General features: G+C 40.9%; 1 protein-coding gene across 1 annotated transcript in view; it reads left to right on the plus strand.

Annotated features, from left to right (window-relative positions):
- The window catches only part of LOC115817121 (NACHT, LRR and PYD domains-containing protein 12-like), a 65,883-nt gene that overhangs the window by 36,863 nt on the left and 4,581 nt on the right, over positions 1-24,439 (plus strand). The window contains exons 9-10 of the mRNA XM_030780366.1: positions 16,652-16,825; positions 19,952-20,125. Of these exons, the coding sequence (XP_030636226.1) occupies positions 16,652-16,825; positions 19,952-20,125 (348 nt within the window). The remainder of the gene's footprint in view (positions 1-16,651; positions 16,826-19,951; positions 20,126-24,439) is intronic.

Here is a 24,439-nt window from a genome sequence, read left to right on the forward strand (position 1 = left end):
TGAGTGTGTGCGCGAGTATGTGTGTGTAAACTGTAGTGTTGTGTGCTGAGGTATGTATGCATGTCACTGTGTGTGTTTGTGTATGTGTGTGTGTGTGAGTGTGTGTGAGTGTGTGAGTGTGTGTGAGTGTGTATATGTGTGTGTTTGTGTGTGTGTTTATGTGTGTGTGTAAACTGTAGTGTTGTGTGCTGATGTATGTATTCATGTCACTGTGTGTGTTTGTGCATGTGTGTGTGTGAGTGTGTGTGAGTATGTGTGTGTGTGTGTGTGTAAACTGTAGTGTTGTGTGCTGATGTATGTATGCATGTCACTGTGTGTGTTTGTGTATGTGTGTGTGTGAGTGTGTGTGTAAACTGTAGTGTTGTGTGCTGATGTATGTTTTTGTCACTGTGTGTGTTTGTGCATGTGTGTGTGAGAGTGTGTATGTGTGTGTGAGAGAGCGTGTGAGTGTGTGTGTGTGTGTGTGTAAACTGTAGTGTTGTGTGCTGATGTATGTATGAATGTCACCGTGTGTGTGAGTGTGTGTATGTCTGTGTGTGAGTGTGTATGTGTGTGTGTGTTTGTGTGTGTGTGTAGACTTTAGCGTTGTGTGCTGGTGTATGTTTTTGTCACTCGTTGGCCCTCAGTGTGTGACATTCAGACACATATTTTAATATGTGCTGCTGGTTTCTCCCTCAGGACTAATGGGTGGGTTTGATCTCACTGAGCCTGTACTTGGTAAGGATTAGTCTCTACCTCATATCTCAAACAGTAACAAGATATTCAGCCATACATGCATTGTTTGATGTTTTACTTGGCATGTTTAGAATTGTTCTGCAGAATCCTGCATGCAGGGCTGCAGTTGGATGCTTCTCTTCTCTAGTGTAGTCATGTGTGTTCATAACCCTATGGACGGGTCACATACTCTGGTCACGCTGACTGAGTGGAGCCCACACTTCACTTCCATATAAATCCACTGGCAGGATTCCACTGTCACATAGCTTTGACCAAATTCTAATTGGACTATCAGTCTGGTAGAAGTTCTCTCTGATTGCATAGAGGGCTCTGCAGGACTTTTCTTTCAGTGAAGTCACTTTCCTGATTTTCCTGAAGCACTGATTGTCCTTGGTCGTCATAAAACAGGGCGTGTTCTAGGGCGGTGCTTCCTAGAATGAACATACATCCGCTCTCCTGAGATCTTGCCTTTTTTTGAAAGATCATTATTTTCGGTTTTACTGTCAGGGCCCAGTCCTGGTGGTACTGGTCTGGCGGTACTGGTCTGGCGGTACTGGTCTGGCTGTACTGGTCTGGTGGTACTGGTCTGGCAGTACTGGTCTGGCAGTACTGCTCCAGCAGATCCAGATGCTGCTGTAGCTTTTGTTCAGTGGGTGACAGCAGCATCAGCACATCTGCAAAGAGGAGGAATTTAACTTCCATCCTGTTTAGTGTTAGGTCAGGGGCTGCAGATTGTTCCAGTAATACGACTAAACCATTTCTATAGATATTAAATAGAGTAGAGGACAAGTCCCATCCCTGCCTAACACTCATTTCTCTAGATATTAAATAGAGGACAAGTCCCATCCCTGCCTAACACTCATTTCTATAGATAATAAATAGAGTAGAAGACAAGTCCCATCTCTGCCTAACACTCATTTCTATAGATATTAAATAGAGTAGAAGACAAGTCCCATCTCTGCCTAACACTCATTTCTCTAGATATTAAAGAGAGGACAAGTCCCATCCCTGTCTAACACCTCGCCCTTGAGTGAAGAGATCAGTTCTTTTAATGCACATTTTCACTCCGCATTCATTACTGACATATATTGATTTATTGATGTCATAGATTTTACCCCCTATACCACTTTGGACAATATTATAATATAAACCTTCTTGCCTGAGCGAATCAAATGCTTTTTTAAAATCAATAAAACATGCAAAAATGTTTCTTTTTGTTTTGTCGATGTACATGTTGATTCATTAGGGTGTGTAGGGTGTGTTATTGGTGGACATGTTGATTCATTAGGGTGTGTAGGGTGTGTTATTGGTGGACATGTTGATTCATTAGGGTGTGTAAGGTGTGTTGTTGATGTACATGTTGATTCATTAGGGTGTGTAGGGTGTAAACATGATCAGTAGTGCGGTGATATGGTAGAAAGCCAAATAGTCCTTTCCTCAGGACATTGTGTTGGTTAAGGAAGATCAGTATTGGGGCATTAATAATACTGCACAAAACCTTCCCCAGATAACTGCTCGCACAGATTACTGCTCACACAGATGCCTGGGTAGTTATCAGGCTCTAATTTGTCTCCACTCTTGTGCATTGTGGAAATAAGCCTCCAGCTCCAGATCTCAGGGAAGCAGCCAGTTTGGAGAAGTAGACTGACCATTCAGATCAGAGCCTGCTGCAGCTCAGGGCTGCTGGAGAAGTAGACTGACCAATTAGATCAGAGCTGCTGGAGAAGTAGACTGACCAATTAGCTCAGGGCCTGCTGCAGCTCAGGGCTGCTGGAGAAGTAGACTGACCAATTAGCTCAGGGCTGCTGGAGAAGTAGACTGACCAATTAGATCAGGGCCTGCTGCAGCTCAGGGCTGCTGGAGAAGTAGACTGACCAATTGGATCAGGGCCTGCTGCAGCTCAGGGCTGCTGGAGAAGTAGACTGACCAATTAGATCAGGGCCTGCTGCAGCTCAGGGCTGCTGGAGAAGTAGACTGACCAATCGGATCAGGGCCTGCTGCAGTTCAGGGCTGCTGGTGAAGTAGACTGACCAATCAGATCAGGGCCTGCTGCAGTTCAGGGCTGCTGTGTTTAAGGATCTCTGTCCTGATGCTGTCAGGGCCACGAGCCTTTCTAGGTTTAAGATTTTTAAATTTGGTCCTCTGATTCTTTCACTGAGATTTGGTAGTCAAGTGGGTTCTGGTTGTTTTCGATAGTTGATTCTAGGATTTGTAGTTTTTATTGTATTTTTCTCTGTTCTGAATTGGGACTGTTTGGTGATATTTGTTCATATAAATTTTCATAACGGGTTTTTCCAGATGGTACGGTTTTGTACAGTCAGATTTTGTGCACTTTTGTGGCTCAGTGTGTTCCATTGTACCCAGAACTGATTTTGGTCGACAGAATCCTCCATTTCTTTGAGGGTTTTGATTATAATGACGACGCTTTTTATACTCTGTCAGTGTCTCAGCATAGTTTTAACGAGTTTCACTGTTGTGTGGTTCATGATGTTTTTGGGGAAGTGTCTTCATTTTTTTACTGCAGTCCTCATTAAGCCACTCTTCTTTTTGAGGTCTCTGGTGAGATTTGTAACTTGGGTTTTTGAGACTGGATTTATTGGTTGATTTTTAATATAATATAATTATAATATATATATAATTTTGTTGATTTGTGTCAAGCCGGTGGTGGTTCTAGCTTTTATGGGCGATTTTGACCCCTTAATTTATGGTACCACCAACTCCGATTCCATTAACCCAAATTTGCCTCCGACTCTGACTCCTAGTCCACAGTACTGCCTCATTATAAGTTACAGGGTCTGTGTTTACACCCCTCCCTGATGCCCACCAAGTCAGTTCACCACATCAACACGGTAACAAGAGCAACGGAGAGTCCAGATAGCTCATAATTATGGTCTTATGTTTAGGCAGAATTATCAGTTTTAAATTATTTTACTTCCTTTTATTTTAGCTACACGTAGATTCATTCATTCATTTTCCAAGCCACAGGGGGTGCTGGAGCCTATCCCAGAGCTCATCGGGCGAAAGCCAGGGAAACATCCCGGACAGATCGCCAGTCCATCACAGAGCAGACACACAGACAAACATGTCCACACCTGTGGGTAATGTAGTATCTCCAGTTTGTCTGATCTGCATGTCTTTGGACTGTGGGAGGAAACTGGAGTGTCTGGAGGAAAGCTGTGTGAGAACATGAATGGATCCAGCCCAGGACCTTCTCTCTGTGAGGTGACAGCATTATCCACTGCACCACCGTGCTGCCACTGCAACGAGGGCCCAGTTGTTCAAAAAGTTTAATCTGGATCAGAATGGAAATCCCATGTTTTTCTATCCAGGATTGGGTAATTCATCTTATTGGGGTCAGCAACATTGGACTGGATCACCCTGATCCAGATACAAACTTTTCAAGATTACCAAATCCAGATTACCGGTGATCTAAATGGGACTACATATCACAGCGTTGGCTACTAGCTATGCTAAGAACAACAGGTAGAATAGCAGGCGTTGGGTCACTTTAAGTGTTTTTATTTGAAGAGACAGAAATTGTTAGAAACTAATTTAGCCATTCTTAGAGACTACGTTTGATTGGTTTATCTCTGTTCATTGTGTCAATGTTATTAATATACAGTGATCAATGACAGCTAAAATTAAATACATTATTTTTTGTTTGATATTGACAGCTGTTTGGGGGACTGTTTTATGGGGACAAAATCCTTGTTCTCTCTTTCTTTTTTTCTTACTGTACTGAAAGGCATAACAGGTAGCCTAATGTCTACTTTATCTACTTTATCTCTGTAACGGTTTAACAAATTGTAATGTAATGTGTCCGGCTGATGGAAGGAACAGGTGCACAGGTAAGTACTGCAAGAAAGGTGACGAATTCTTTTTATTCAGGTGATTGAATCTGCCGGCAGGTGAACAGGAAAAAGGGAAAAAAAAGAAAGCATCAGACAACACAGGACTGAACGCAAAATAAAACAGTGTTAAAATGACAAAGAACTCGTCTTGGCATGTATTTTACGCATACACTATACACTCTCACGGCAGAGTACACTCTCACGCCAGAGAGGCCTCTCCCCCCGAAGTCTCTGCGTCACAGTTATGTGGATTTAGACCGAACCATTCTCCACAATGCGAATCCAATATATCTTGTACATAACTGCAACACATAGCATCGTCAAAAACATAATTCACTATACACTGATTACAGAATTCGTTTGTCGTTTACACATAGGATCATATTTACCACCATTCCAAACAGCGCAAAACACTACTTTGAAATGTGGACGCGTCCAGACAAAGCGCGCAAACAAACCACATCAAATATTGCCACTGTTTGCCACGATGAAACAAGACTCTTTGCAGTCGGGTAAGATTCAACACTTTGTTCAGCAAATTCGTATTTTAATCAGCCGATCCCAATAACTCATATCTCCGATCATGTAGGTAAATTAAGGTTTCTTTTAATGTCGAGTGCACATTACACCGGCGCGTAACTGCACCGTCACACAAATCGAGTGTAAAATATAAATAAATGTATGTATACTATATGACACAAATGTTGTATTATTTTAAAGTTTTATTACATTTTGTTCCTAAAATCCGCCCTGAATCCACCCTTCTGCTGTGGTCAGGATAATCCCGATCCTAGTAAAACGTTTTGAACAACACGTACTGGAGGTTTGATCCAGATCAAAACCAAGACTGGATAACATGATCTAATCCGATTTCAGAGTCCTTTTTTTCTTGTTGACAAACCCATTTTCAAGATTTGATCAAATCCGATAGCCGAAATCCGATCCGATAACTTCCGAACAACTGGGCGTAGATGACTGGGAAAATTCTCTTTGACAGGGTGCAATATAGGTCAAAAGATGAGTGACCTCAGTGGAGTCCAGTTTGTTGGAGAGCAGGTGAGGATCTGTCCTGTCTCTGCTCCAGAGCAGCAGCAGCACAAAATCAGTACAAAACACCACAAAACAGAGATCGGAATGGCCCACATAGAGACTGACAGCAATGTCATCCAATCAAATAACTCAAATGTTAGCGTATGAAAGAACATTTAACAGTGACTAATATGAGCATTTTCTGTAGCATTCCATAAAGACTGGTGTGTGTGTGTGTGTGTGTGTGTGTGGCGTATGCATGTCAGATCATGCTGAGAGTTTCCTGTTAACCTGGTCAAACCACTGTTTAAACAGTAAGAACAGGAAACAGCCATAAGATCACTGTTCAGTTTGAACTGTGTCACAGTAAAGAGATCTGGGTTATGTTTAAAAGAAAAGTTTTTACTGAAACAAAGCAGATACAATTAACATTCTTTATGTTGTGGTGTTTGTTGGGATGCTGTTGGTGTTCAGTAGAGGAGCTGTGTTAATCACACTGAACACCCTGGACTATGTCAGTAAAAAAACTTACCACAGAAGGTAATACAGTATACAGTCTCTCTATAACAGATTACATTTAATACAGTATACAGTCTCTATAACAGACTTCATTTAATACAGTATACAGTCTCTATAACAGATTTCATATAATGGAAGATTTTTCACTGACAGATACTGAGAGATGTTTTAGTTGAAGAGTAAGATCAGGGTTCAGTTAATAATGCTGAGTGTTTTCATATTTAAGGTTATTACGTAAAATGAAAATAGTGGAACATTTATGAGTACTTCTGTCAGATGAACTGTAACAGTGGCTTTGTTTGTCTATGATCTGAAGTCTGACTGAAATATTAAGGTGTGTAAGTTTAACTATATGTTTTGAATTTACATGGAAAGCGACACGTATTAAATGTTATTTAAAAGTTGAAAATTAAAAGTTGAGCTTAGAGAAGAGCTCTAAAGATGATATACACTATCACACTGATTTCGTAATTATTCCCGTGAACTTTAGTAGAACATTTTATTTCTGTTCTTTAAATTCACTTTAATTTTCTTCATAGTTTGATACATTCACACACCTGTTATCACCCGAGTTTCTACAGGGACATCATAATGAACAGATAAATAAAGCATAACTCATATCAAAGTACACATAGATTATATTAAAGTTAATGGTTAATGACAGCTGAAGATGTCAGTGTTTCACAGGAAGTGATATAAAAAATAAAATTTGATTAATTAGTTATTAACATTTATCATGTGGGTAACTTATTTAAATTGGAAACTAAACTAAAAGTTTTGTTCACCTGATACTCATTTACTGGTATTATTATAACTTCTGTGTGCAGTGTGAGCTGGTTTGAAAGTTTTGCTGAAAGTTTTACAGAACTGATCAAAGCTCTGAAAAGCTATAATATTGTCTGCTGTTCCTGTGTGTGTAATGACCACATTTGGCCACTAGATGGTAGTGAACAAATTCAATGACCAAAGCTCTGTCAGACTGACTCTGTGTTTTACAGATGTGTCACAGACATGTATTAGATCAGCATCTAGACACAGTAACAGTATCAGTGTGAATGTGGATGGTTTTATCAGTGTGTCTATATGATACAGTAACAGTATCAGTGTGAATGTGGATGGTTTTATCAGGGTCTATATGATACAGTAACAGTATCAGTGTGAATGTGGATGGTTTTATCAGTGTGTGTATATGATACAGTAATAGTATCAGTGTGAATGTGGATGATTTTATCAGGGTCTATATGATACAGTAACAGTATCAGTGTGAATGTGGATGGTTTGATCAGGGTCTATATGATACAGTAACAGTATCAGTGTGAATGTGGATGGTTTGATCAGGGTCTATATGATATAGTAACAGTATCAGTGTGAATGTGGATGATTTTATCAGTGTGTCTGTATGATACAGTAACAGTATCAGTGTGAATGTGGATGGTTTTATCAGGGTGTCTATATGATACAGTAACAGTATCAGTGTGAATGTGGATGGTTTGATCAGGGTCTATATGATACAGTAACAGTATCAGTGTGAATGTGGATGGTTTGATCAGGGTCTATATGATACAGTAACAGTATCAGTGTGAATGTGGATGGTTTTATCAGTGTGTATATATGATACAGTAACAGTATCAGTGTGAATGTGGATGGTTTTATCAGTGTGTCTATATGATACAGTAACAGTATCAGTGTGAATGTGTATGGTTTTATCAGTGTGTCTATATGATACAGTAACAGTATCAGTGTGAATGTGTATGGTTTTATCAGTGTGTCTATATGATACAGTAACAGTATCAGTGTGAATGTGGATGGTTTGATCAGGGTCTACATGATACAGTAACAGTATCAGTGTGAATGTGGATGGTTTTATCAGTGTGTGTATATGATACAGTGACAGTATCAGTGTGAATGTGGATGGTTTTATCAGTGTGTGTATATGATACAGTAACAGTATCAGTGTGAATGTGTAATGCAGCCACTGACTAAAGGAACATGTTCGGCAGGTGATCACGCGCGGGGCCTTACCCAAATGCCATGTGCTTCGAGAGGCATATAACTAATGTGGTAGGACCTAATCTGAACAATGTACAGGCAGTAGCCTCTTTCTTAGGCCAGAGGTCCACCCACCTCTCCAGTACTGTGACTGAATGTACAGGCAGTAGCCTCTTTCTTAGGCCAGAGGTCCACCCACCACTTCAGTACTGGGACTGAGTGCTGGAAAGAGAAACTGATGAAAGAGGAGTGGTCCTTATTAAAAGACTATGGATTTGGAAAGTTAGTACCCAGCAAGCGGAATTCATTCCCAAGGGTGGGAATAATCCCAGATTAGAAGGGTATGTCAGGTCTGTTATTGGATCTGACTGGATTACAGGACTTAAATATACATACAGTCCAGAGAACTGAGGGAAAAGTGCTTTGTAAATGCTGTGTTAAGATACTGAGTGAATGATCACTGAATAAGAAGGCTGACACTGTGTGGAGAGAGTGTCTTGGGTTGAGTGAAGATAAAAAGTCAGTCTGGAGGGTTCCATACAAACCACCATAGACACAACGGTCTGGAGATCTTCAGTGGAGAGTTTCACACGGGGGCTGGGGGCTGGGGGCTCTAGCGGTCAATAAGAAAAGAATAGATCTGTTTTAGCTAGTGCTGTCACATCACAGCAAGAAGGTCCTGGGTTCGATTTCCAGCCAGGGTTCGATTCCCAGCCAGGCGGCCAGGGTCCTTTCTGTGTGGAATATGCATGTTCTCCCTGTGTCTGTGTGGGTTTCCTCCGGGAGCTCAGGCTTCCTCCCGCAGTCCAAAGACATGCAGGTCAGACGAATTGGAGACACAAAGTTGCTCCTATGTGTTTGCATGTTTGCCCTGTGATTGACTGGCGTCCAGTCCAGGGTGTCGCCAGTCAATCGCATTCCCCGCCTTTCGCCCAATGAATGCTGGGATAGGCTCCAGCATCCCCCGCGACCCTAATTAGGATAAGCACCTTAGATAATGAGTGAGTGCTTTCTGTTTTTCCCTCTGTTTTTTAGCTGGGTGCAGTTGGTTCTGGTGAATGTTGTGGTTCACAGGAGGACCTCTGGTTTACCACTCAGCTGTACTCGTAGCTGTGGATGGAGGTTTGCCGGTCAGTTGTAGTCGTAGCTGTGGATGGAGGTTTGCTGGTCAGCTGTCGTCGTAGCTGTGGATGGAGGTTTGCTGGTCAGCTCTACTCGTCGCTGTGGATGGAGGTTTGCTGGTCAGCTGTAGTCGTAGCTGTGGATGGAGGTTTGCTGGTCAGCTGTAGTCGTAGCTGTGGATGGAGGTTTGCTGGTCAGCTGTAGTCGTAGCTGTGGATGGAGGTTTGCTGGTCAGCTGTAGTCGTAGCTGTGGATGGAGGTTTGCTGGTCAGCTGTAGTCGTAGCTGTGGATGGAGGTTTGCTGGTCAGCTGTAGTCGTAGCTGTGGATGGAGGTTTGCTGGTCAGCTCTAGTCGTAGCTGTGGATGGAGGTTTGCTGGTCAGCTCTAGTCGTAGCTGTGGATGGAGGTTTGCTGGTCAGCTCTAGTCGTAGCTGTGGATGGAGGTTTGCTGGTCAGCTGTAGTCGTAGCTGTGGATGGAGGTTTGCTGGTCAGCTGTAGTCGTAGCTGTGGATGGAGGTTTGCTGGTCAGCTGTAGTCGTAGCTGTGGATGGAGGTTTGCTGGTCAGCTGTAGTCGTAGCTGTGGATGGAGGTTTGCTGGTCAGCTCTAGTCGTAGCTGTGGATGGAGGTTTGCTGGTCAGCTCTAGTCGTAGCTGTGGATGGAGGTTTGCTGGTCAGCTGTAGTCGTAGCTGTGGATGGAGGTTTGCTGGTGAGGTCTAGTCGTAGCTGTGGATGGAGGTTTGCTGGTGAGGTCTAGTCATAGCTGTGGATGGAGGTTTGCTGGTCAGCTCTAGTCGTAGCTGTGGATGGAGGTTTGCTGGTCAGCTCTAGTCGTAGCTGTGGATGGAGGGAGAAAAGCTGTGGGACGTGGAGGTGAACATAATGAGATGTATGTGTCACACACCAGTGGAGTCTTTATTTCTTGCTGTAGATCTATATATGTTACAGACGTCAATCTCTGTGTGTCTGGGAACATTAAATCCTTGGGAGAGTTAACTGCTTCTCTCTTTATTTGATTTTCTCGTGACACACCTTCAGCAAATAAGAGTTGTTTGCTTTTCACGTGGCACACCCTCCAACCTTTGAACTCCACAGATGTGATAATTCCCAATAAATTACTGCTGTTTGATCTACTGTTCTGCGGCTGAATCGTTTTCTGGAGACAGGAATGTCTAGAGAAAAATGTTTTCCCTAAAAAAACCCCAAACCCACTGGAGTCTTCTGGAGTAAGAGTTAATAAGATTGTACATACCTGTCGTGTGTTCTGACACCCACACTGGGAACCAGAGGAGTCTCTGACGTTAAAGTGGCCGTTACTGGAAAAAAAAACCAACAACGTGGAAGTTCTCAGTGAAGATTTATAGAGTCCTTATAGAAGGCAGGACTGTCATCTTTTTCTTTGCCCTCATTCTTAGTCGACTGGAGCAGGTTTCCTTCACTTCTGTGTGACAATACACCAGATACTGTACGGTGAGTGTCAGCTTGTATTTTAAGTGAGAATCTTAGTGGAGAGCTCATTATAATGAACCTTTACATGACAAAATGACAGCAGGTTTGACAAGCGTGACCGGGAAAGTAAATACAGAAAGAAGCGTAGACATATAAAGATGGAGTTCAGACAGAACAGGATAAACAAATAGGTAAAAATAAAACCATTCTCAATAAACACATAGACCTAAGAGATAACAAGCCAACATGTGATCTGAATGTAGCTCATTTTTCCAGAATGAAAGTGCACATTCATCTGCCTCTGAGCTACAAATACTGTCTAGTTGTGAAACATCACCTATCTCCTATATGTCTATAGAGAACAAAACATGAACTGGAGTGACATACACTGTAGTAGAACAGTTAACAATCTGTTAACAATCAGTTACTTGAGGTAAAGTTTTTTTTGTGGTTGTTTTCTGATGATCAGAGGTTTGAGAGTGTGTAATTTGAGAGTTTAATCACGTTTTTTTCCAGTTGATGAGAAATCATTTGGAAAAACCATTTGACTAACAGAAGGTCCTGCCATGATATGACTATAGCTCCCTGTGGTCCCCTCCCGATCTCCACTGCTGTGTTCTTCACAGTATCTGAGAGAGTGATAAGACTTTACTGTCTTCTTTACAGTATCTGTCCCAGTCTGAGAGAGTGATAAGACTTTACTGTGTTCTTTACAGTATCTACTCCAGTCTGAGAGAGTGATAAGACTTTACTGTGTTCTTTACAGTATCTGTCCCAGTCTGAGAGAGTGATAAGACTTTACTGTGTTCTTTACAGTATCTACTCCAGTCTGAGAGAGTGATAAGACTTTACTGTGTTCTTTACAGTATCTACTCCAGTCTGAGAGAGTGATAAGACTTTACTGTGTTCTTTACAGTATCTGTCCCAGTCTGAGAGAGTGATAAGACTTTACTGTGTTCTTTACAGTATCTGTCCCAGTCTGAGAGAGTGATAAGACTTTACTGTGTTCTTTACAGTATCTGCTCCAGCCTGAGAGAGTGATAAGACTTTACTGTGTTCTTTACAGTATCTGCTCCAGCCTGAGAGAGTGATAAGACTTTACTGTGTTCTTTACAGTATCTGTCCCAGTCTGAGAGAGTGATAAGACTTTACTGTGTTCTTTACAGTATCTGTCCCAGTCTGAGAGAGTGATAAGACTTTACTGTGTTCTTTACAGTATCTGTCCCAGTCTGAGAGAGTGATAAGACTTTACTGTGTTCTTTACATTATCTGTCCCAGTCTGAGAGAGTGATAAGACTTTACTGTGTTCTTTACAGTATCTGTCCCAGTCTGAGAGAGTGATAAGACTTTACTGTGTTCTTTACAGTATCTGTCCCAGTCTGAGAGAGTGATAAGACTCTACTGTGTTCTTTACAGTATCTGCTCCAGCCTGAGAGAGTGCTGAGATTCAAACACACTTCACCTCAATGATGACACACTGTCAATTTTAATATATTAGATCTATTATATTCTAATGTATTCCATCAGTGTTACAGTGGAAACTTTAAAATTATCACATGTCAAATATCCATGTTTACAACATGTTTAAAATCCCTGTTTGGACTTTATAAAGATCTAGCTGTAATGATAAAAGATATGACATAGTGACCTATTATATCAGTCAGGTCCTAATGGTGGACTATATCAGACTCAGTCCTGACAGTGTTGTGGGTGAAAACCCCAGCTGGGCTGATCTTTCTCTCATATTCACACCAACACATCTGGCATCAGCTATCAGCCCCTTTCACAGTTTATTCACTCTCTTACTGAACTCATTCTCCCTGTGAAATACACAGATATTTCACATGGAGAATACCTGTCTGATTCACATCACACAATCTAAAAATGTGATAATCTAATATATGACTGGTTTGTGTTTCAGGGCTGACTGATAGTTAGAGGTGAATCATGCAGACTCTACGTGAAAAGAAGACAACACTAATTAAACTCCTGTCTGCTGATATCAGCTTTGTCCTCCAGCATGTGCAGGAGAAACAACTCATCACTGACCGTGAATACACAAACCTCAATGTCCCTTCTCATACAAAAGAGGAGATTTCTATTAAATTATTGGACATACTGATGAACAAGGGGGAAGAAACATGTCAGAAATTCATCAGTCTAATGAAGGAGCCAGATATTGTGAAAACATTTCCAGGACTAAAAGATCTTTTCCCAACCGAGTCTGCAGAAGTCAGACAAAGTACATCTAATCAGTCCCTGAGTGCAGGTGAATAACATGAATGTTATATGAATCCATTTGTGAGGTAATGCACAGCAAATTCACAAGTGTAAAATTTTATTGTCTTACAGTGGACCAGTGTGGACTGTATAAACAGTCTCAGAGTTCATTTAATACAGGAAAATTTACTGTGTGTTCTCTGCTTTAATTCATAATGAACCTTTCATCTCTCCATGGAAAACACTGACAATCTTTAATTCACATTTGAATTCTTTGATGGATACTTGACTATTCTTGTACTGATTTAAAGTGGAACGTTTAATCATTTTGACAATATGTAAGATTTGCATATACCACTTAAACTATAAAGAAATCTTTTTAAAGTCATGCATATACTTGGAATGACTGTATACTGCATCATGCTTTGTATCTCACACCCCTTATGTTCTTAATTTGACCCAACAGTACCAGACAATCAAGACATCAGAACCAAACTGAAATCCAGTCTGAAACAGAAATATGAACGCATTTTTGATGGGACTTCAATAAGAGGCCATAGAAAGTTCCTGAATGACATCTACACCGATCTTTACATAGTGGAGGATGAGACTGGAGGAGTCATTCATGAACATGAGATTATGCAGGCTGAGGCATCAACTAGGAGATTTACCACAGAACAAACTCCAATCACATGCAGTGACATTTTCAAAGTCCCATCTGATCCAAGTCGAAGAAACAGAAAGGTGCTGACGATGGGAATTGCTGGAGTGGGCAAAACTGTCTCAGTAAACAAATTCATACTGGACTGGGCAGAGGGAAAGACCAACCAGGACATAGATTTTATTTTTCCACTTCCCTTCCGAGAGCTGAATTTGAGGAAAGATAAAAACTGCAGCTTGATAGAGTTGCTTCATAAATGTCTACAAGATTCTGCTGAATTGAAGTCTCTTCCAGATGGCGATGGTAAAGTCATGTTCATTTTTGATGGGCTTGATGAGTGTCGCTTTCCTCTTGGACTCAATGATGTCGGTGAGGAAATAGAAGAGGAGGAAATAGAAGAGGAGGATAAAGAAGAAAAGATTGATCAGAGAACATCAGTGGGCAAACTAATAACAAACCTAATCAAGGCAAATCTGCTTCCCTCTGCTCTCATCTGGATAACCTCCAGACCAGCAGCAGCCCATCTGATCCCTCGAGACTACATTGACCAGGTGACTGAAGTACGAGGATTCAGTGATGAACAAAAGGAGGAGTACTTTAGGAAGTACAATGACAAGGACCAGGACACAGCCAACAAAATGATCTCACACATAAAGAAATCAAAGAGTCTTCACATCATGTGTCACATACCAGTCTTCTGCTGGATATCAGCCACTGTGCTTCAGCCAATGCTAGCCACAGACACTAGTGAAGAACTCCCCACAACTCTGACTGGGATGTACATACAGTTTCTGCTTTTTGAAACAAATCAAATGAAAACGAAATACGAGACTGAGCATATCATTATGAAGCTTGGAAAGCTGGCCTTCCTTCAGCTGGAGAAGGGTAATCTGATATTTTATGAGGAGGACCTGAGAGAGTGTGGCATGGATGTCAGTGAGGGTTCAGTGTACTCAGGCGTTTGCACACAGATATTCAGTCAAGAGCAGGGAGCCTCTGAGAGAATGGTGTTCAGCTTTGTGCATCTGAGTGTTCAAGAATTCCTTGCTGCAGTCTATGTTTTTCTCTCACATCGTAACAAGAGACAGAATCCACTTTATCCATACACACTTGTGAACAGATTTAAATGGCTGTTTAAGAACACAACAGATCTCTATGAATCTGCTATAGACAAGGCCTTAGAGAGTGAGAATGGACACCTGGACCTTTTCCTCCGTTTCCTCCTTGGTCTTTCAGTGGAGTCCAGTCAGAGACTCCTGAAAGAACTACAACCACAAACAGTGATCAGAGCAGAGAGTGTGGAGAAAACAGTTGACTACATCAAGAAGACACTCAACAAGAACATTTCATCAGAGAGGAGCATAAATCTCCTCTACTGTCTGAATGAACTGAAGGATGACTCACTTGTGCACGAAATTCAAAAAAACTTGGGCTCAGGACATCTCTCGACAGGGAAACTCTCATCTGCACAGTGGTCAGCTCTGGTCTTTGTGCTGCTGATGTCAGATGAGACTCAAGAAATGTTTGAGCTGAAGAAATACAGAGGATCAGATGAAGGGCTGAAGAGACTTCTGCCAGTACTGAAAACCACCAAACAAGCTCTGTAAGTATAACACTTTAGTGGTGCAGTTACTTTAGTTAATAACGTGAACTTTAATCTACGGTGGCAGAACTTGCCCACTTGTTTCCTTCCAGAGAAAAGGATTGTCAGGACTGTATCAGAGGGCAAGGATTTGGCTGCTCCAAATGAGAAATCTCTTTGCACCCATCTGTGAGATTTTCAGTTAAAAGATAGTAAAACAATGCTAAATATGGAAGATCATTTTTAAAGCAAAACAACAGGATACTACTCCCCCCCCCTTACTTTCCCTTTCTTTTCTCTTAATTTTATTTATTACAGTATTTATGTGGAACTTATTGTCCTCTGAATCATATTTGCTTATGTCCTGTCCCCTGTCACCTCCGCTATTCTGTATAGCTGATCTGTTAGTATCCACATTTAGGTTCATTAGTTAAAAGGTTTTTACAAAATCTTGGCATTAAGAACGAGTTTAAGAGAGAGAGGGTATGTAAATGGAGGATACAAAAATGTGAAAAATTTTTTGTTTTGTGTATTATAATGTGATAATCTTTGTGATAGGGTTTTTTGAACCATGTTTGTACTGAGTATTTAAAAATGAAAGACTTGTAATAGAGTAACTAACAACTAACAGTAAGTAACTAACAGCCAGATGAATATTCTAAATGATTAACATTATACACAGAGAAATGAACTATCAAAACAGAGTCCTTTACAGGATTATATAGTGTTTTAATTAGAGTGGGTTTATCGTTACATCATGAGTACTGAGTGAAGTTATTCTGGATTAATGGAGTTTCCTAATGCTTTTTAGTCTCATGAACTGATTAATAAAATGCAGACTGTGACTGAATCGTGTCTTATATAAGCTTTACTACGACAACTATAGACAGTCTCAGTTGTCATTTCTTATTGTTCATTGTGTCATTTGTAATGAAAGACTCTAATCCTCTAACACACTACTTATCACTCCATGATGTCAACTACACAGCACTTCTGCCTATACTGACCTATGAGCTCTGACTCTGTTTATGATGTAGATCAGTCTAGTGCTTAATTGTGATACTTGGCACAGGACCATTGAGGCTCTTTGACCCACTTGTATCTCAATCTATTATTTTCCATTAACTCACTTGTGTGTGTATCTGGTCTGATAATGAACTTAGCTGTGCTACGTGTTCAACAACCAGCTCCTCAATGGTTATTTGTTCGGCTTTGTACTTTGCCTGTGTTGTAAGTCATTTTGGGTGAAAGCATTAACAAATTAACAAATATTAATGTAAATGTAATTGCTCACACCTTATTTGCTGACATATATTTGATGCAGGAAATACAATCATTTTTATGCAGTTTATATTATACACACGTCTCGGCTTTTCTCATGAACTGTATTCATTGCTCTCTCTGTAGATTTACTGAGCACACTGAACATTAAAGAATCCATCTGCTTCCTTCCCTCTCTCTCTCTCTCTCTCTCTCTCTCTCTCTCCCTCTCTCTCCCTCTCTGTCTCTCCAGACTTGCTGGCTGTAAACTCACTAAACAGTCCTGTGAAGCTGTAGCCTCAGTTCTACAGTCAGTAAACTGTCCCCTGAGAGAACTGGACCTGAGTAACAATGACCTTCAGGATTCAGGAGTGAAGTTGCTTTGTGTGGGACTGAAGAATCCACACTGTAAACTGGAGATACTGAGGTCAGTGTTAGTCAGTAACTTGTGAAATTTAAACTTATGAGCAATCAGTCTAGCTTTATTCAAGAACAGATGGGCAGATAATCTCAGATTTAATGCATATATTACTTACAAATTCTTTTTTTATATATAAGAAATGAATTTGGCTATGTGAATATTTCTGTCTGTGTATCAGTTAAAGTAGTAGTTTTAACTTTGCTTTGTTAAGTAGCTAACTGTGGCAGATGAGTATTACCAGCCAAGAGGCTAACACTGCAGGAAGTGCAGCCTTGTACAGTTATCTACAGAATAATGACATTCCCAGTGATTCAGAATCAGTGTATACACAGGTCCTTAAAAAATCTGAAACTGTTACATTTGCTGCCCTAAATTAATGTCCTCTAAAAATGTTCTCGGGTGCTTTTTCCTGTGTTGTCTGGATTACAATAATCTATTGTTATGTTGGCTACTATGCTGAAATCTTGCTTTGCTGTCTTGCTGTGTCCCAGTGTGAGACAGAGGACATGACAGGAGAGTTTTCAGAGAGGCAGAACATATCTCAGTAGTTATTAGTGGATAGCTTCTTAAAAGTTCAGTTTGCGTTTATTTTCTGTACTCCCCAGTAGGGCTGCCCTCTGAAAGCTGACAGGTCGAATCATGAATCGGAGACCCCTCAGTTCACTGAGATTCTTCAAGTCGAGCAATCGTTTTGGGGTTTTTTTGTCAGTCAGTGTGCATTACAATAACAGGATAAAACAGATAGAAGCTTACAAAAATGCACGGGGGCAACAATTATAAATATATTTTTAAATTCTAGCAGGGCTGGCTGGTGCGTTTGCTAAAAAAAAAAAAAAAATCCCATGTGACAACATGCTGGTGGTTTAACTGATGAGAGAAGCTGAAACCTGAGGTGGAGTGGTTGGTAAACCAGGCTGGTTATAGCCATGTCTCAGAAGAAGTCTAAAGTATGGTGGCATTTCAAGCTTTTGAATGACAGCCCTGACAAAGCTAAATTTTGCTTATCAGTCAACGACATTGAGTATGGCGAACCACTTAAAATGCGTAAGTTGCATAACTAGGCGGGCAATTGCACATAAGATTTCATTTTCAGACACTGCCCTTACTTAACATACGAGTGCTAAATAAAAAAACAAAACCTTTTAAACAGTTTTAAACATTGGAAGTATCAGTTTTTGTGTCATCAAGTAGCCTACAAGGACACAGTTTTGGCATGAAAGTCATAATGCTCAAATTCTAAATATTTTGTGTAGTTTAACGCCAGGCGTGAAAAAAATTGCTGTTTTTCTTGTCATAAGATATTGAGGCCGGAATCACTTTTACAGCAACCAGGGCCTATTATGTATGGACCAGAAGGCCTGCAATTATTGTCTACTCACAAACTCTAAACTGAATTAAGTTATGAATTTTGAGATATTACCAGTGGCATCAGAAAATATGGTTACATGAACAAACGTGTTCTACCTTTGTGTTTTTAATGGAACATGATGGTGACTACTAGTCTTAATTTGTGTTATTACCTTGTCATTTTGGTTAACTACTGTTGCCTGTTTATCTGAATATGACTCTAGATATGTAATGATATCTGTGTTTGTCATCACCCTGTGGACTGCAGTTCAGGGTACAGACTCATTTAAACTTCCTGTCCTAAAATCATAGTCTGTATGTGAACAGTAATGTAGGAGATGTAGTTGCATTTTAAGCTTTTCTGACACTCCCCTCCCCCCTCTCTCTCTCTCTCTCTCTCTCTCTCTCTCTCTCTGTCTCTCTCTCCAGACTTGCTGGTTGTAATCTCACTGAACTGTCCTGTGAAGCTGTAGCCTCAGTTCTACAGTCAGTAAACTGCCCCCTGAGAGAACTGGACCTGAGTAACAATGACCTTCAGGATTCAGGAGTGAAGCTGCTCTGTGTGGGACTGGAGAATCGACACCGTAAACTGGAGACACTGAGGTCAGTGTTAGTCAGTTACTGAAAATACAATATTTATCATATGTTTTGTCTGAGTTGATGTTTTGTGCAGGGATCCAGACTAAATTTTTTTTTTCAGAAACATCCTAGAACTGTCCTGAAACTGTCTCAACTATCCCAAAGTGAAAACTGACTGTCCCAAATATGACATTGCTTTTGTTTCCATAACTGTTCCATTTATTTCTCAGATGAAATGTTTGTGTCACCACGGTGCTATCAGCCATTAAAAAAAACAAACAAACAAACAAACAAACTAAAACAAACCAACAAAAAAAACCCTTGCACAATCTAGACTCTCTGTAGTTGTGGATAGTCTTTTGTACCATGTATTTGTAACAGAATTGTACAGGATAAGCAATAACAAAGAAAAAGTTTATTGCATAGAAATTATGTAGAAAATGCATGAAGGAACCGGAGAAGAAAGAAAAAGAAAAAATAGAAATGAATAAGAAAAGAGAATATAATTAGAAAGAGAAATAAGAAAAGAAAGAAAGAAGATGCAAATCACTCTGTCCATGACATGTGTGTGTGTGTGTGCGTGTGTGCGTGCGTGCGTGCGTGCGTGCGTGCGTGTGTGTGAGTGTGGGTGTGTGAGTGTGTGTGTGTGTGGGGGGGGGGGGGGGTTGCGTGCGTGTGTGTGTGTGTGTGTGGGTGGGTGTGTGGGTGTGTGTGAGTGTGTGTGTGTGTGTGTGTAGGAGTGTGTGTGTGTGTGTGTGTGTGTGTGTCTGTGTGTGTGTGTGCGTGTATGAGTGTGTGTATGAGTGTGTATGTGTGTGTGTGTGTGTGTGTGTGTGTGTGTGTGTGTTTGTATGAGTGTGTGTGTGTGTTTGTATGAGTGTGTGTGTGTGTGTGTATGAGTGTGTGTGTGTGTGTGTGTGTGCGCTGCCCCTCTGTAAAGATCAAAGTGTTGTCAGTGTATGAGTGTGTTTGACAGTTAAATACTGCTAGACTGTACAGTCAGTTACCAAATGACTTGTGTTGTGGTCTTTGTGCAAGTAAATCATAGGTTTTCATGTTTTTATTTTAAATCTTACTGAATTAGTCCCACTGAGTACAGAATCATTTAAATGTCCAGTCCCAAAATGTCTGTATGTGAACAGTAACATAGGAGATGTAGTTGCATTTTAAGATTTTGTGACCAACTTTCTCTCTCTCTCTCTCCAGACTTGCTGGTTGTAAACTCACTGAACAGTCCTGTGAAGCTGTAGCCTCAGTTCTACAGTCAGTAAACTGTCCCCTGAGAGAACTGGACCTGAGTAACAATGACCTTCAGGATTCAGGAGTGAAGATGCTCTGTGTTGGACTGAAGAATCGACACTGTATACAGGAGATACTGAGGTTAGTATTTGTCAGTATTTGAAAATCTAATATTTATAATATGTTTTGTGTCATTTCTTTACACTGGATTTACCTGTGTGTTAGATCAGTTTTCATGCCTTTTATTTCATGTCTTTTCCTGTTGTCTGGATTAAAATGATCTCTTGTTATGTTGATTTATATGCTGAAATCTTGCTGTGCGGTGTCCCAGTGTGAGACAGAAGACATCACAGGATAGAACTGTATTCCACAACTAGTTTATATTTTACTTGTTCATATTTAACCGTTATACTATACAGGGGCATCAGGAACCTCATATCTGAAGAGATCGGCCAACAGTAGTTTATTGAAATTACACTGTAATAAAACATACAGTATGATTATATAAGAAACATCATTATGTCAACTATCCTTTAAACCAGCAAACAGGTAATATGTATATCAGTGAAACAGTCAGAAGGGGAAAAAAAAGAAAAAAAAAAGTTCATCTCATTTTTAAGATTTATGTGGTATTGTAATATTCTGTTCAGCTATTGCAAAGCAAAAAAAGAATTAAACTCATTTGACACATAGACATAAACCAAATCATAACTTCATCAGTGAAACAAATGTTCTCAGTTCCAATGTCTACAAATAAGTGTGACAAATGAGTTTAGGATAAGGATAAGCGGCTTATATAATGAGGAGTGACTGAGTGAGCTAAGAAAATGAATGAATGAAAAAAATATGAATGAATAACAAGAGAACTATTTAAACCAGTCGTCTTTATTGGCGCTCAAACGATTTTGTAATTAGTCTCTGACACGTTAGCTATAGCATGTGAGGGGATTTTCATCCCAAACCTGACAGCCAATAGAAAACCCGAGACACTCATTTCTCAAACCCGCCAACTGAGGTAAAAACTGGAGAAGGGGAAAGAACATGACTGGGTCTGATGGTGACTGTTTTATTACTAGTCTTACACCGTGTCATTACCATGTCATTGTGTGAACTACTGTTACCTGTTACCTGGTGTTATCTGAATATGACTCAAATTACATCTGTGTCATTAGTCTCTGTGCTGTGTCATTAGACTCTGTGCTGTGTCATTAGACTCTGTGCTGTGTCATTAGTCTCTGTGGACTGTGTCATTAGTCTCTGTGGACTGTGTCATTATTCTCTGTGCTGTGTCATTAGTCTCCGTGCTGTGTCATTAGTCTCTGTGGACTGCAGTGTAGAATAATAATAATAATAATAATAATACATTTTATTTGTAGAGCGCTTTTCATGGTACTCAAAGACGCTTGACAGGCATAAAATAATCAGTAAAAGAAACATAATCATAAGAAAAATAAGAGAAAAATAAGAAAAATAAGAAAACAATAAAATAAAGTGTTAGAGGCATTTGACTTAAAAGTTGTAAAATCAGTGCAATAAAAGGGTATAAAACGCAGTATAATCATAGATTAAAAGCAGTTCGAAAGAGGTGAGTTTTGAGGAAGGATTTGAATAACGATAGTTCAGTGCAGTCTCGGATGTGTTGGGGGAGGGAGTTCCAGAGGGAGGGGGCAGCGATGGAGAAGGCTCTATCGCCCCAGGTCCGGTGCTTGGTCCTGCATGGTACTGCCAGGAGGTTCGCATCAGAGGAACGGAGACTTCGTGAAGGAGCATGGAGATGGAGCAGGTCGGAGAGATAGGAGGGGGCCTGGTTGTGGAGGGCTTTGAAGGCGAAAAGGAGAACTTTGAATTGGATCCGTTGAGGGACAGGAAGCCAGTGGAGTTTCTGAAGGACCGGGGTGATGTGATCACGGGAACGGGAGTGGGTGAGCAGGCGAGCAGCAGAGTTCTGGATGTACTGAAGTTTATTTAGGACTTTGGTTGATGAGCCATGAAGAATGCTGTTACAGTAGTCAGTCCTGGATGTAATGAAAGCATGGATCAAAGTTTCTGCAGCAGGAAAGGAGAGTGATGAACGAAGACGTGCTATGTTCTTTAGGTGGAAGAAAGCAGTTCTGGTGATGTGGTTAACATGGTGTTCAAAAGAGAGGTTGCTGTCAAAAATGACTCCGAGGTTGCGGATGTGTGGGGAGGGAGACAATGTGGAATTGTTGATGGTGAGGCAGACATTGTGGGCATTTTTTGTGAGGGATTTGGGGCCGATGATGATCATATCAGATTTTTCCCAGTTTAGTTTGAGGAAATTTGCTTGCATCCAGGATTTAAGCTCAGTGATACAGTTGGTTAGGGTAGAGTAAGTTGCAGTGGTGATGGATTTGGTGGATATGTAGAGCTGGACATCATCAGCATAGCAGTGGAAGTGGAGACTGTGCTGACGGATGATGTTGCCAAGGGGGAGCATGTACAGGATGAAAAGGAGAGGACCAAGCACTGAACCCTGGGGGACGCCTTGGGACAGAGGGGCTACGGAGGAGGTGCAGTTGTTAATATTGATGAACTGTTGTCTATTTGTGAGATATGACTTTAACCAGGAGAGGGCAGTGCCAGTGATGTTGATGTGGGATTCCAGGCGGGAAAGAAGGATGCTATGGTTGATGGTGTCAAAAGCGGCGGTGAGGTCGAGGAGGATGAGAATGCTGAGGTGGCCAGAGTCTGAGGAGAGGAGTAGGTCATTGGTGACTTTGAGCAGAGCCGTTTCTGTGCTGTACTGTGAACGGAAACCAGACTGAAATGGTTCGAATAAGTCGTTTGAACTGAGGTGGGCTTTGATTTGGGAGGCGACAACACGTTCCAGTATTTTTGAGAGAAAGGGGAGATTGGAGATGGGACGAAAATTGCACATGATGTCAGGGTTGAGTCCAGGTTTTTTGAGAGTGGGGGTGACAGCAGCCAGTTTGAGCATTTGGGGGACTGAACCAGAACTGAGGGAGGCGTTTATGATCGATGTGATGAGTGAGGAGAGAACCGGGAGACAGTCCTTGATGAATTTGGGGGGGACGGGATCCAGAATGCAGTTGGAGTTTTTCATTCCCGCCATGATGTTAGCCAGTTCCATTGGGGAAATGGAGGAGAACTGAGACAGGGGCTGAGTGGTGAATTGGAGAGACGCACTTTGGGAACTGAGGAGGGCAGGGGAGGTGGTCAGATTATTGTAAATGGTATCGATTTTAGTTTGGAAAAATGAAAGGAAGGAGTTACACTTATTGACGGTAAAGGTTTTGAGAGTGTTGTCAGTGGGCTTGAGAAGATTGTTTATCGTGGAGAAGAGAGCCTTGGGGTTGTTGGAGCCAGAGTGTATGAGGTCTGAGTAATAGGTGGACCGAGCCGTGGTGAGAGCCTCTTTGTATTTTTGGAGGTAGTCTGAATAAACCTGGAGATGCGCTGTGAGGCCGAATACACAATCATTTACACTTCAAGTCACAAAATCATAGTCTGTATGTGAAGAGTAATGCAGCACATGTAGTTACATTTTAAGCTTCTCTGACTGTACCCTCTCTCTCTCTCTCTCTCTCCAGACTTGCTGGTTGTAAACTCACTAAAAAGTCCTGTGAAGCTGTCGCCTCAGTTCTACAGTCAGTAAACTGTCCCCTGAGAGAACTGGACCTGAGTAACAATGACCTTCAGGATTCAGGAGTGAAGATGCTCTGTGTGGAACTGGGGAATCCACACTGTAAACTGGAGATACTGAGGTCAGTATTAGTCAGTTATTGAAAATACAATATTTATCATATGTTTTGTCTAAGTTGATGTTTTATGCAGGGATCCAGACTAACTTTATTTAGAAACATCCCAGGACTATCCTGAACCATTTTCTCAACTATCCCAAAGTGAGTGAGTGTGTGAGTGTGTGTGTGTGTGTGTGTGTGTGTGTGTGTGTGTGTGTGCATGTGCATGTGTGTGTGAGTGTGTGTGTGGGTGTGTGTGTGTGTGTGTGTGTGGGTTATAACTCTTACTGAAATATCCATTTGTGTTTGTCTATCAATGTTTAACATGCTGTAATAGATTATCATTAGTGCTTTATCCATTTACATGTTTACTAGATGGGAAAACAAAGAAGCTAATTTATAATGACAAAACATGTCACTGCATCTTTGTTTCCATGTCTTAAACAGTCAGTTAACCAGACACAGCCATTTATAGCAAACACAAACTTTATTCTGTACTCTTCAAAGTATACACATGTCAATACACATGTCATGTCAGATTCAGTTTAACCAAGCCCTGCAATACTTGTGTTAAACCAGTTATACAAACATTAACGTTATTACAGAATCTCTAATTGTAGAGTCTGTAACACAACCCTAGGACATCAGGTGGTGTTTATCCAATAGTTTCCATTAGCAGGAGACTAAATGTGTGTTATCAGCATACACTGACGATGTGACAGTGTTTATTATA

The sequence above is a fragment of the Chanos chanos genome, chromosome 7 (genome assembly GCF_902362185.1).
Source record: "Chanos chanos chromosome 7, fChaCha1.1, whole genome shotgun sequence".
Classification (NCBI taxonomy): Eukaryota; Metazoa; Chordata; class Actinopteri; order Gonorynchiformes; family Chanidae; genus Chanos; species Chanos chanos.